Consider the following 12,186-nt stretch of genomic DNA (forward strand, 5'->3'; position numbering starts at 1 on the left):
TCTCCCTGACTTTGACCTTCTGCCTCCTTTTTCCATCTTTGGTGAACTCTTTTTCTTTTTTTTAAATGTTACTGAAATATCATTGATATACACTGGTGTGTTCATTTCTAGCGTACAGCAAAGTGACAGTTCAGTTCAGTAGTTCAGTTGTATCTGACTTTGTGATCCCATGGACTGCAGCATGCCAGGTTTCCTTGTCCAACACCAACTCCCAGAGCTTGTTCAAACTCATGTCCATCGAGTCAGTGATGCCATCCAACCATCTCATCCTCTGTCGTCCCCTTCTCATCCTGCCTTCAATCTTTCCCAGCATCAGGGTCAGTTCTTTGAATCAGGTGGCCAAAGTTTTGGAGTTTCAACTTCATCATCAGTCCTTGCAATGAATATTCAGGACTGATTTCCTTTAGGACTGACAGGTTTGATCTCCTTGCAGTCCAAGGGACTCTCAAGAGTCTTCTCCAACACCACAGTTCAAAAGCATCAATTCTCCAGCACTCAACTTTTTTATAGTCCAACTCACATCCATATATAACTACTGGAAAAAAACATAGTTTGACTAAATGGACCTTTGTCAACAAAGTAATGTCTCTGCTTTTTAATATGCTGTCTAGGTTTGTCTTAGCTTTTCTTCCAAGGAGCAAGTATCTTTAATTTCATGACTGCAGTAACCATCTGCAGTGATTTTGGACCCCAAGCAAATAAAGTCTCTCACTGTTTTCACTGTTTCCCCATCTATTTGCCATGAAGTGATCGGACTGGTGCCATGATCTTAGTTTTCTGAATGTTGAGTTTTAAGCCAACTTTTTCACTCTCCTCTTTGATGTTCATCAAGAGGCTCTTTAGTTCTTCCTCACTTTCTGCCCTAAGGGTGGTGTCATCTGTGTATCTGAGGTTATTTATATTTCTCCCGCAATCTTGATTCCAGCTTGTGTGACTCAGTTATACATATATATTCTCTTTCATATTCTTTTCCATTATGGTTCATGGTTTATCACATACTGTTGAATATAGTTCCCTGTACTATGCTTATTCCTTCTTTTTAAAAAATTTTGTTTTTTTCACTTATGTTCCTCGGTAACCATAGGAGAGGTGCTACGGATGGGAGTTGTATTTTAATGAATAGGTCTGAGGAAATGTTGGCATTAATGTGTTCCTTTCCCCATCATCACAGCTACCGATGCCTGTCACTTCTCTACCTAAGGATGTTCAAACTGAAGAAGGACCACGCCATGAAGTACTCCAGATCACTGATGGAATATTTTAAGGTAATCCTTATTTTGTGTAATTTATAGGTCCTGGGTGATTAAATCACTAATGAGACATGGCAGGCATGTTATGAAATGTCACAGTTGTCACAATCAAAGGCTAAACTTTCCGCATCCTGGCCGTCCATGGCCGTCTCACTTCTCCTTTGGAGTTCAGCAGAGAGCTTGGGTTTGATCCAGTTCCAGGGAGAGAAGGTACCATAGTTCAATCCCCTGATGATGCTCTGGAGTGAACAAATGGGCCTGGGCACCTTCCTGGGTCCAGTCAGGATGGTGATCCCTTCTGCCTGCACTGTGGACTGCCTGCAGAACATGGCTCATGTTACATGAGATGCCAGCCTAGAAATTTCTCAGCAGTGAGAGAAGTCACCACAGCCACCTTGGGCTCTGAGGGCACAGCCACACCCCCAGGGGCCCTTTGGCCATGGGGAGTGTTGAAGATAGTGGTTGCAGTTGAAGACAACTGATAACTTTGGCTGTCAAAATAAACCAACAATAAATAAACAAACTCATCCTCTAGGGAGCTGGTGTTTTTGATTTGCAAGAAAAATGAAATATTTGAACCACAAGATGCAATGCCAAGACGTGGGAACAAGCCCAGATAAAAACGGCAAGCCTGGAGCTGGGCCTGGCAACCATGCCGGGTGTCATTGGCTGAGGCTCCGTGGACCTTCCTCTTTCCACCCGTCAATGCTGATCGTGTGTTAGAGTTGAGGGCTCAAGGTTGCTGTTGGGCAGGTCTTGAAAGAAAAGGATAATTTTATTTATTTACTCATATTATTTTTTGCCAAGTGCGTCAGCTGACAGGGCTCAGTTGCATCAAAGCAGTTGTTTGAAATGAATCAAATCCTGACCTTACCTCAGACGTTCAAAGCCAGTGGGTAGGGGTGCGTGATTATGTGGGAATGCCCACTCAGTTAGGAAAAGAGCGGCTCCAAATGCAGTCAAATGCAGCAGCTGCCCCTGACCGTGTGTCTACAGTCTCCACCTGGGCTCTGTTAAGGCGTCTTGATGCTGGTGGTCTGGGACAGGGCCTAAGAATGGGCATTTTGAACAAGTCCCTGAGCGATGCTGATGCTGGTCCTTTGGGGGCACTCTGAGCCACAGGCCTGGCCTCCATTCTCTGTGGCCTGTTCTGCGCCGTGTTCACTGCACTGCAAAATACCAAACTGATGTTAAGTAACTCACTCCTCTGGCAGAGCGTTGAGCTTCTTTGAGGTTCAAAACGGGAAGCTCCCACCTGCTGAGGTCATTCTAACGAGCTGATCTTTTACTAGTGAGACGGTGCTGAGTGTCAGGATTTCCCATGCTCCACAAGTGTACAGTCATGAAAACAGAGGAGGCCCATTCTTTTCTTAAAATGGATTGTGTTGAAGTGTAGTTGATATACAGTGTTGTGTTGATTTCTGCTGCACAGCAAAGTGATTCAGTTATACACATATATACATTCTTTTTCATGTTCTTTTTCCATTCTGGTTTATAGGAGGATATTGAATATAGTTAGTTCCCTGTGCTAAACAGTAGGACCTTGTTGTTTATCCATCCTATTTATAATAGTTTACCTCTGCTAATTCCAAACTCCTATTCCTTCTCTTCCCCAACTCCCTCCCCCTTGACCACCACAAGTCTATTCTCTATGTCTGTGAGTCTATTTCTAGTCCTTAGATATGTTCATTTCTGTCATTTTAGATTCCACATATAAGAGATGTGATATGGTGTTTGTTTTTCTCTTTCTGACTTACTTCACTTAGTATGATGTTGATCCCTAGGTCCATCCATGTTGCTGCCAATGGCTGAGTCATAATTCATTGTATATATGTACCACATCTTCTTTATTCATTCCTCTGTCAATGAACATTTAGGTGTGTTTCCATGTCTTGACTACTGCAAATAGTGCTGCTGTGAATATAGGGATGGATGTATCTTTTCAAATTAGATGTTTTTCCTGATATATGCCCCAAAATGGGATTGCTGGATCATATGGCCATTCTATTCTTAGTTTTTTTAAGGCACCTCCATACTGTTCTCCATCGTGGCTGCACCAATTTAAATTTCCACCAGCAGTGTAGGAGGGTTCCCTTTTCAAGGAGGCCCATTCTTTAAACCGGAGGGAAAAGAATGTTTAGCATTCCACTGTGGGGCAGCCCTGGGCCGGTTACACTGCTCAACAGGGAAAAGCATCAGCCATGAGGATATGCATGTGACGATAGCAAATCCAGGTGATACACAGACACACACACAAAGGCTGCTTGGTTCTGGCCAGTTCCTGGGATTTTAGAAATGACAAGCCAACTTGCATCCCAGGGAAAAAGTTTGCAACTGGAGCTAAAGGTGAAAAGCTTGTCTGTACTCTGAAGAGCTTGTTTTGCAGAATAAATTTCAGATGAGGATAATTAAACCACTTCTTGGAGAACTGAGTCTGATTTCACTGGGCCTTTTAGTATATAAGATCTTTCATCAAGTGACTTTCATGGTCCTGATTGGAGCCCACTAATTATCCTAACCAGCTATTTTCATCGAGTGTGCATCATGGTGTGCTGACGTGCACATACATCCCAGCTCTGCTAACGAAACAGGAGGCATCCCAAAATGCTGCAATCAATATTAATGTACTCTAAATCACACTTCCATCTGTTTCTGAATTAATAAAACACAAAATAGATGTCCTCATTTCCCTCTCTGTTTTTCTCTTTTAGCAAAATGCTTCAAAAGTCGCTCAGATACCATCTCCATGGGTAGGCAATGGAAAGTAAGTATCTTCTGAAAATTGCTTTTTCATGAAAATTAGTCATTGAATAGACCCCAAATATTTGGTATTGACAAGCCAGGCACAAAGGTTAATTCTGAGATTACAGTAATTTGGGTGCACACAAAATTCTAGTCAGGTTTCTGCTAATGGTAGGACAGAAAATTTTAACATGATGTGATTCCAAATTTCTTTCACTATTTGATCTTTAAGCCAAATGACGGCCATAAAAATATCAGTTAATGAGATGGCAAGCACCATGCCATTTCGGGGAGGCAGGGTAGAGTTACCTCCACTGCAGTGATTTTTCAATGATTCACTCAGTAATGAAAGACCAATGAAATATTCATTGATATATGGTAAGTGCTTTAATAAAACCGAAGGCATAATAGTGCTGAAAATGTGAAGGCACTTCATCAGCCAATTATCTGAGCCTTCATGATGATTTTTATATTAATACTAAAATACTCTGCCCTAAAATATAAAAGCATCTACTATACTGCCGGCCTGAGGCTCAATGAACTCACCCACTCCACGGCTGTCCTTAGAGCCGTATCTGCTTGGAACAGCTCAGCCCTCCAGCAGCAGGGTGGGAGCCGGTAAACCAGTTGACCCAGGCCCAAGGCTGCCCTCAGTTCCCAGGATGAAAGTTAAGAGAGCCCCTTCTCTCTGCAATGAAAGGCCAGACCCAATGACATTGGAGCCTCCTCTGAAGAGAGGTTCCTTTTCAGAGGGCAATTCAGAATCCTAGTTCTGTCTCAGCCCTGAACTAGCTATGTGCCCAAACTTACCTGAGCATTCTTTCCTCCTGAGTCCAATACCTCTCTGACCACTGCAAGCCCACTTCCCACCAGTAGATGTATTCTTTTGAAAAGAGCTGCTTTTCCTCCCATTTTTCACCACTTCAAAATTCTTATGTCTCTGATCCAAACACTTTCTTGAACAGTGAAATAGTCTCCTTTGTCGCTTTATAAATAGCTACAAAGCACACTCCTAAAGGAGTGAAACTGTGAACTCTAAGATCATAAAAAAAACATTCAGAATGAGGGAACAGATCCATTAAAAACTATGCGCCAACTCAATTACTGTATTGAAAGGAAGTACCATTTAAATTGTTGAATTAGGTCTCTCTCTTATATTAACGGACAAAAGCGAGACCACAGGCCCAGAGAAAGCTGTTTTCTCTGAACACGGAGTAAAGCAAGGGCAAATTCAGGTAAGCACCCATTCAAGAATCACTGGGAAAAAGTTTTTAAATTCTGCAGTGAAAGAACTCAAACACATTCTAAGCTTATGAAGTCACATTAAAAGCCTCCTGAAATGATTTTTTAAAGCAGCTTCTATCTGAAGAAAGCACACTCCCTTTGGTAGGTCAGAGAGCTTTTGATTGAGGCAACTCAAAACGGTTGCCCAGGGGTTACAGCCCATTCATTCAGCACATACTTTGGGTGCATTTCCCTGTGAGAGGCTGGGGATGCACTGAATGCCAAAGGCTCCCTGTACTCCAGAAGCACATGGTCCAGTGGCAGGAGGGGACAGATCTGAACAAAGTTCTGTGGACACCCAAGAAAAAGAGAGCTTGGGCCTCCCTGGGTGGCCAAGGAGGGCTTCTTTGTCTGCTAGCAACACTATAGCCTGCATCCCCCAGTGGATGAGGATGATTGGCCCTGCACCAGACCTCTCACGATCCTTCCAGAAGAAGCCTCCCCTGACCCTGACTGTGAAGACAGTGCAAAGAATAAGTTGGAAGGAGAAGAAAAACCTATTCGAGATAGAGCAGGGGTCAGCAAATCTTTGCTGCAGAGGGCCAGATAATACACATTTGGGGCTTTGCCAGTCCAGAAAAAACTGAGGTTGTTATGTAAAAAGAATATGAGAGAAAACAAGTTTCCACAAAAATCTTGCTGATGAAATTCAGGATATAATAGCAGTTTTAGAATACAAGTCTGTTAAGGAAAAGAAAGGAATTTTGCAAAAATAGAATTTTGTGTTCTTGGGTTCAAATATAGTATTCTCATTTATCAAATTGATTGCATATGTTCATCTTTTCAAAACATTTGTAGTTCACAGGCCATGCAGAAACAGGAGGTGCACCAGGGCTTTCAGTCCCAATAGAGTGTCATGGTAACCACATCGTGGAGATGCTAAAAAAGGGAGGGGCAGCAGTCTCAGATGTCACCCAGAGAGAATGAAAAAGAAGGCTATGAAAGGAGGAAAGAACAAGGCCATTTGAGGCCTTTAGAAGAGCTGTTTCAGTACACTGGGGGCCTTGGGTGCTATATCAAAAGGGTCGGAAGAAAAGAAATATTGCCCCGTGTTGGGGACATTGGCCAATAAAAGGACTGCAAAGAGTTTGGTTGTCACTGGAGGGAACATTTCTATCAAGCAAAACTTCTCCCCAAGCTTAGGGCAGGCTGTGCCTGTACAAACATGGGAAGAGCCCAAGGAGAGTGGTAGGAACAAGCCAACATGGACTCAAGGGTGAGGCTCGAGGTGGACACCCACATCAAGGGAAACCTAGTAGAGGGAAGGTAGGACTTGGAGGTAAGTTAGCAGAATGGAAGGAAAATGGACTTTGCAGGAAAACAGACCTTTCAAATCCCAGCTCTTTGACCATCTGCTGTGTGGCTCTCAAAAAAGGAACTGATCTTTTCTGAGCCCTGTTGTTATCTGTGAAACAGTGACAGCAGAAACTCACCCAGAGAGTTGTCATGAGGCTTAGAGATAAAAATCCAGTGAAGCCCAGAGCACCATGCTTGGTGCACAGCAACTTTAACAAATAGCAGTTGCTGCCACTGCCATGTTTTGTTATCATTATTACCTTTTTAAGTTGGAAAACATAAGTGATCTTGCCCCTAGAACTCCCACAGCTCTTGGTCTACACGTCACTTTTGGCACTTATCCTAGTTTCCCAGAAATTAATGGATTCTTCTCCCCATTAGACTGTTTGCTCTTTTCAATAAGGAATTGCTCATTCTTTAATTCATCAAAGATTTATTGCCTGCCTACTGTGTATGAAACACTCTTCCAGGCACTTTACCAAAGTATTTATCCCCTATCCGTGTGCTGCTCTACATTATTTTTCTTCCCTCTCCAGAGCACCTCATACGTAGTGGATACCATATAACAACAGAGGGATAGCTGGAAGGCACTCCATTCACTTATCTCACTGGTATTAAGTACATGTTATGTATACCAGGCACCGTTCTATATGCTGGGAATGGCGCTGGATGAAATAGATTCCTGTCTATTTCACATTCTTTCAGAAGAAAAAGACATTAGAAAAAGAATGAATATGCTAAATGATAAATGTCATAGAGGAAATTAAAACAAGGAAGGGGAACAGAAAGGGCTGCTTGGAGGAGGATCCTCAATAGGGACATTAGGGAAGGATGATGAGAGAATGAGCTATGCAGATCCATGGGGGAAGCGCATTCCAAGCAGCCAGACACCACCACCTTCTTAGATAGGGGCGTGGCTAGTGACTACCAGGGGCAGCAGGGGGCGAGTGTGGCTGGGAGGCAAGAGAGGATGGTGGGAATCTAGAGTGCTCACGCTATGGGTGGTGGAAGCCTGTGCTGGTGTGTGCACACTTATGGCCATGTGCCGTGGACATGAAGAAAAGCATAAAATCTGAAGCAGATCCACAGAGGGAGAGCTCAAGAATGAAGCCCCAGCTGTGGGAAGAGCCAAGGTGGAGCTGAAGGCACACTAAGAGGAGCACTGCAGCAGCCCTTCCAGCCAGAGGAGCGCTGTCTCAGGCAGGCTTGGATTGGTGGATTTCACGTGTATGATGTGGTGTTCTGGGAGTTCAGGCATTCTCCACACCAGATAGCTCACGGAGCCTCATGTCAGGTCAGTCATGACCAAAGGCAAAGCATGCCCTCATTCTCCTTGCCTCCACCACTGATTATTTAAAAGAAAGCACCAAGTGGAAAGGAAAGAAAGCTCCTCACTAGCTCCTCAATGTTATAAACTGAAAAGGCCTTTTCAGGAAATAAGAGGTAAACAAAGGTGATGTGTTTCCCCTTGGGATTTCTGGGCAGAGTTGGAAATCATTGAATCCAGCCTTTTCTTGCAGTCCATAAAGGCTTCAGCAAGGGGAGGGGCTCAGGAGCCCCAGGCTGGAGTCTCGGTCCCTGGGATTCCAGAACTTTTCAAGCACCACATGGTCCCTGTCTCAACGTTTGTGACACTGACACCTCCTTTATAATCTTCTCTAGAGATTACAAATGAGGACGGTTTCCTTTCTTGCTGTAAATTGACATTTAAGGATTAATGACCACCACTGGGATGGGGACAGGGGAGAGACTGCTGCTGCTGCTGCTGCTGCTGCTGTGTCGCTTCAGTCGTGTCCGACTCTGTGCGACCTCATAGACGGCAGCCCACCAGGTTCCCCTGTCCCTGGGATTCTCCAGGCAAGAACACTGGAGTGGGTTGCCATTTACTTCTCCAATGCATGAAAGTGAAAAGTGAAAGTGAAGTCACTCAGTTGTGTCCGACTCCTAGAGACCCCATGGACTGCAGCCTACCAGGCTCCTCCATCCATGGGATTTTCCAGGCAAGAGTACTGGAGTGGGGTGCCATTGCCTTCTCTGAGGGGAGAGACTAGATAATAGCATTTCCCACCTGCCATGAAAAAAAAAAAATCCAGCATTCACTGCTTTTATGTTAACCTTCTGTGCCCAGGTCCCTGAGTTTAATGATCCCTCTGTCCCTACCCTACCTTGAAAATAAATCTTTACATCAAGAAGTATCACACATCTCAGAGGTTATAAACAGAGCAGGCAAACCTTCACACCCTCTTACATCACACAAGTGCAGAGCAATTGTGGGGATTCACTTTAACCCTCATACTAGAACATAACAGAAGATATACTCTGTTGGTAGAAGTGGACCAAAGCTCTCATGAGGCACAGCCTGTGTGAATCTCAGGTGACCGTATCAGTTCAATTGCTCCCAGACTGAGTCATCCCCACTTCAGCATTTTGGTACATGGGGATAGCTGTTCCCCCAAATCCTCTATGGGTGCCTGTCAGGGTGCACATGCGTTCTAGGAGCAGGTTGGCTCTGAGGAATACAGCCACCCTGGAATGTAGTTGGCAACAAGTGGCTGGTAAAGGGGAGGGAGAGTGAGAGAAGGTTCCTGATGATGGGAGGAGTGTGTTTGGAGGAAGAAGGAGTCCCAGAAACAGCTTTCTCCCATTTCTGTTACTCCCCCAAATGATCAGTCATAATAAAGTGTGCATTATACTGGGCATTCAAAGCCTGGTTGAAAGAAGATGGGGAGAGCTGAGATGTATATTGACCTGGCTGGTAGGCACAGGCAGCAACCCAGCCTTTGGGACCTAAGTCCTCGCCCTCCATGCAAAGTGCAGCCAGCAGGTGACTTCTTCTTACTGATATTAAAGAATTAAACAAAAATCTACCTCCAAACAATGATACTGCCCAAAGTAGGAATTTCCAAGACATTTCTTTATAAGACAGTCTGCAGGTGAACTGTCAGCAGTTAACAGCCATCCTGTAGCAGGTCTTAAAGAATCCTAAAGTGAGATTCAGAATTTTACTTATTTCCAGCTTCCCTACTACTGCTCCTTGGGGGCCTTTTAAGGATCATACTTTGCTTATTGTGGTGACTGTATTTGGAGCAAACTGTCACCCCAGTTTCCACAAAACATTTTGATAACAGACCAATATAGCATATCAAGTTTTTCTAAGTGCCAGTATCCATTCTGGCAGCAGGTAGAGAAAGCATCGTAACTCTGAGCTAATTCTTTCTCTGGAACATCAAAAGACTTGTTATATGTATTCAAAGTAAAAGCTACATTTGTGGGTAGAATTAATGCCAGAGAAAGATTCACCCAGCTCTCTCTCTGGTATTTTAAAACAAAGTAGCAACATGCACAGAGTCATCAATGGTTGCCAAAGGCAGTCAGACTTCTGTGTTTAAAGTTAGAAAAGGAGAAGGATGGCTCTTTCTACAGCCTGGCACTGTAGCCCTGGGTGGGTTGGTCTGATGAGGCAGGAACAGTGGGGAGGGGTAAAACTACTGTGTGGGTGAAAGCTGTAGGGTGTCCTCTGAGAAGAGCTGGTGGGACGCAAGAGTAAGCTTCATAGGTGTTCACCATGCCAAGCCTCACTGTGGCAAATCACACCCTCAAGAGGCCCCAGTATGAAGAGGCAGGGCTCAAATGCTATTGTCACTCCCCCCTAGCAGCCTAACAAGCCCTGTCTCTTCCCATCCCCCAGGAATACTCCGTCCCCAGTGTCTCTCAACAACGTCTCTCCCATCAATGCAATGGGGAACTGTAACAACGGCCCAGTCACCATCCCACAGCGCATTCACCACATGGCCGCCAGCCACGTCAACATCACAAGCAACGTGTTACGGGGCTATGAACACTGGGACATGGCTGACAAACTGACAAGAGAGAACAAAGGTAAGTATGCTGGGCTGTTCAACTGGTTGCCCACGGGCCATGGTGGATTCAACCTGCTTTGAAGGGCTTGAGTTTCTCATGATGACCTTCTCTTTCTGTTGGTCTAATTTCTAAGGCTAGATGAGGGAAGAGAGGGTGAGATCAGGGTCGACTCAGTGACCAGTTTTTGTGAAGACAGTGAGAAGATCTAGAATCGAGTTCTCCTTTAAAACTTAAAGTAACATGAATTATGATGTATTGTCAAATGTCTTTTCCAGATTTTCACTCAGTGATAAAGATCAACATAGAGAAACAGAGCAAAGCAAAAAAGAATGATTTGCAAATTAATTGGGATCAAGATACTATTGGCTTTTTTTTTTTCTTTAAGACAAGTGAGGTAGCACCACGGCCTTCTACTTTCATTATATTCATCAGCTCCAGGGATTTCCCTGGTGGTCCAGTGGTTGAGACTCTGAGCTTCCAATGCGGGGGGCCCAGGTTCAATCCCGGGTCAGGGAACTAGATCCCATATGCTGCATGGTGCAGCCAAAATATATTTTTAAAAAATTATTGAAGATAATAATCATCAGTTCCAGGGCACTTGATAATGTGGCTTGCATTCAGAAACCAGGGTCAAGGCTCAGCTAGTGTCAGCTAGTGTCTTTCACCCACTGACACTTGGGACGAAGAATCAGGGCCCCATTCGTGAGAACACATGAGGTTTGCTGCAAAATAAATGCAGGGAGGACCCTGCTTCACCAGAGGGTGAGTCAGTGGTCCTCCACCACTCATGCTGCATCTGTGACCTTAGCTGCCACCCAGGTTCACCCTGAAGTCTCACTATCCTAATGAAGATAGGAAGTTCAAAGAAATCATACTTTGGCCCTGGCCATTCAGTGGACTTTGATGATTCTGGAGCAGCAGTTAGTGAACGACCCACTGTAGTTAAGGTGGAGACAGATGTGGGTCTTTCAGATCAGATTGCAAAGAGGTGAGCCGAGTTTTAGAGCAACAGAAACATCTGGCCAGATACAGACAAAAATTCATGGCCCACACACGCTGCTGGCTCCTGCCAGGACATGACATGGTACAAGCTCCATGGAGTGGGCTTGGGTCCTGGCCAGTAACATGGATTTCATGGAATCAGGCTGGGGCTGCAGGCCACTGAGATGCAGAGGGAAGTTCCTATGAGTTACTGGCCCCTTCTCCTGGCTTGCATTTCTACTGTGGGATCACTCAGCAGGCTGGGAAACAGTCCCACAGAACTAGAAACGGTGCAGATTTTGAAGCCTAATCATTTAAGCTTGAATCGTGTCAGTTACTGGCTGGGTGACCTCAGACAGTTACTGAAATCTGTGAGCTACTCCCTAGCTTCCATTTCTATAATGGATATAATGAAGACAGGATGACAATGAAACTGCCCACAAGGATGATAAGAGATGGGTGGAATAAAACAAGATTTGTCAATCACCTAGCATAAAATATCAGGTGCAAGGTAGAAATCCTACAAATATTTCTTTCTCTTTCCTTATCCCATATGATGACATATAATTCAGATTCTGTAGCTATCAAAGCATATTCCATAATTTGGGACTTCAACCCTCAACCCAACTATTAACACTGAGTCCTGGGGTTATTTGCATGTGTTGGTTCTGTGTGTTCATGCAGCAATTTCTATATGCCAGGCACTGTACTCTTTGTTTTATCATTTGTCATCTCATTTATCCCCATTTTCTAGATGTAGAAACTGAGGCTC

The 12,186-nt window shown here is 44.3% G+C and overlaps 1 protein-coding gene across 1 annotated transcript in view; it reads left to right on the forward strand.

Annotated features, from left to right (window-relative positions):
- Positions 1 to 12,186, forward strand: part of AFF2 (ALF transcription elongation factor 2) — a 384,416-nt gene that overhangs the window by 369,560 nt on the left and 2,670 nt on the right. The window contains exons 18-20 of the mRNA XM_052662634.1: positions 1,172 to 1,265; positions 3,962 to 4,014; positions 10,261 to 10,451. Coding sequence (XP_052518594.1) covers positions 1,172 to 1,265; positions 3,962 to 4,014; positions 10,261 to 10,451 — 338 coding nt within the window. The remainder of the gene's footprint in view (positions 1 to 1,171; positions 1,266 to 3,961; positions 4,015 to 10,260; positions 10,452 to 12,186) is intronic.

The sequence above is a fragment of the Budorcas taxicolor genome, chromosome X (assembly GCF_023091745.1).
Source record: "Budorcas taxicolor isolate Tak-1 chromosome X, Takin1.1, whole genome shotgun sequence".
Taxonomy (NCBI): Eukaryota; Metazoa; Chordata; class Mammalia; order Artiodactyla; family Bovidae; genus Budorcas; species Budorcas taxicolor.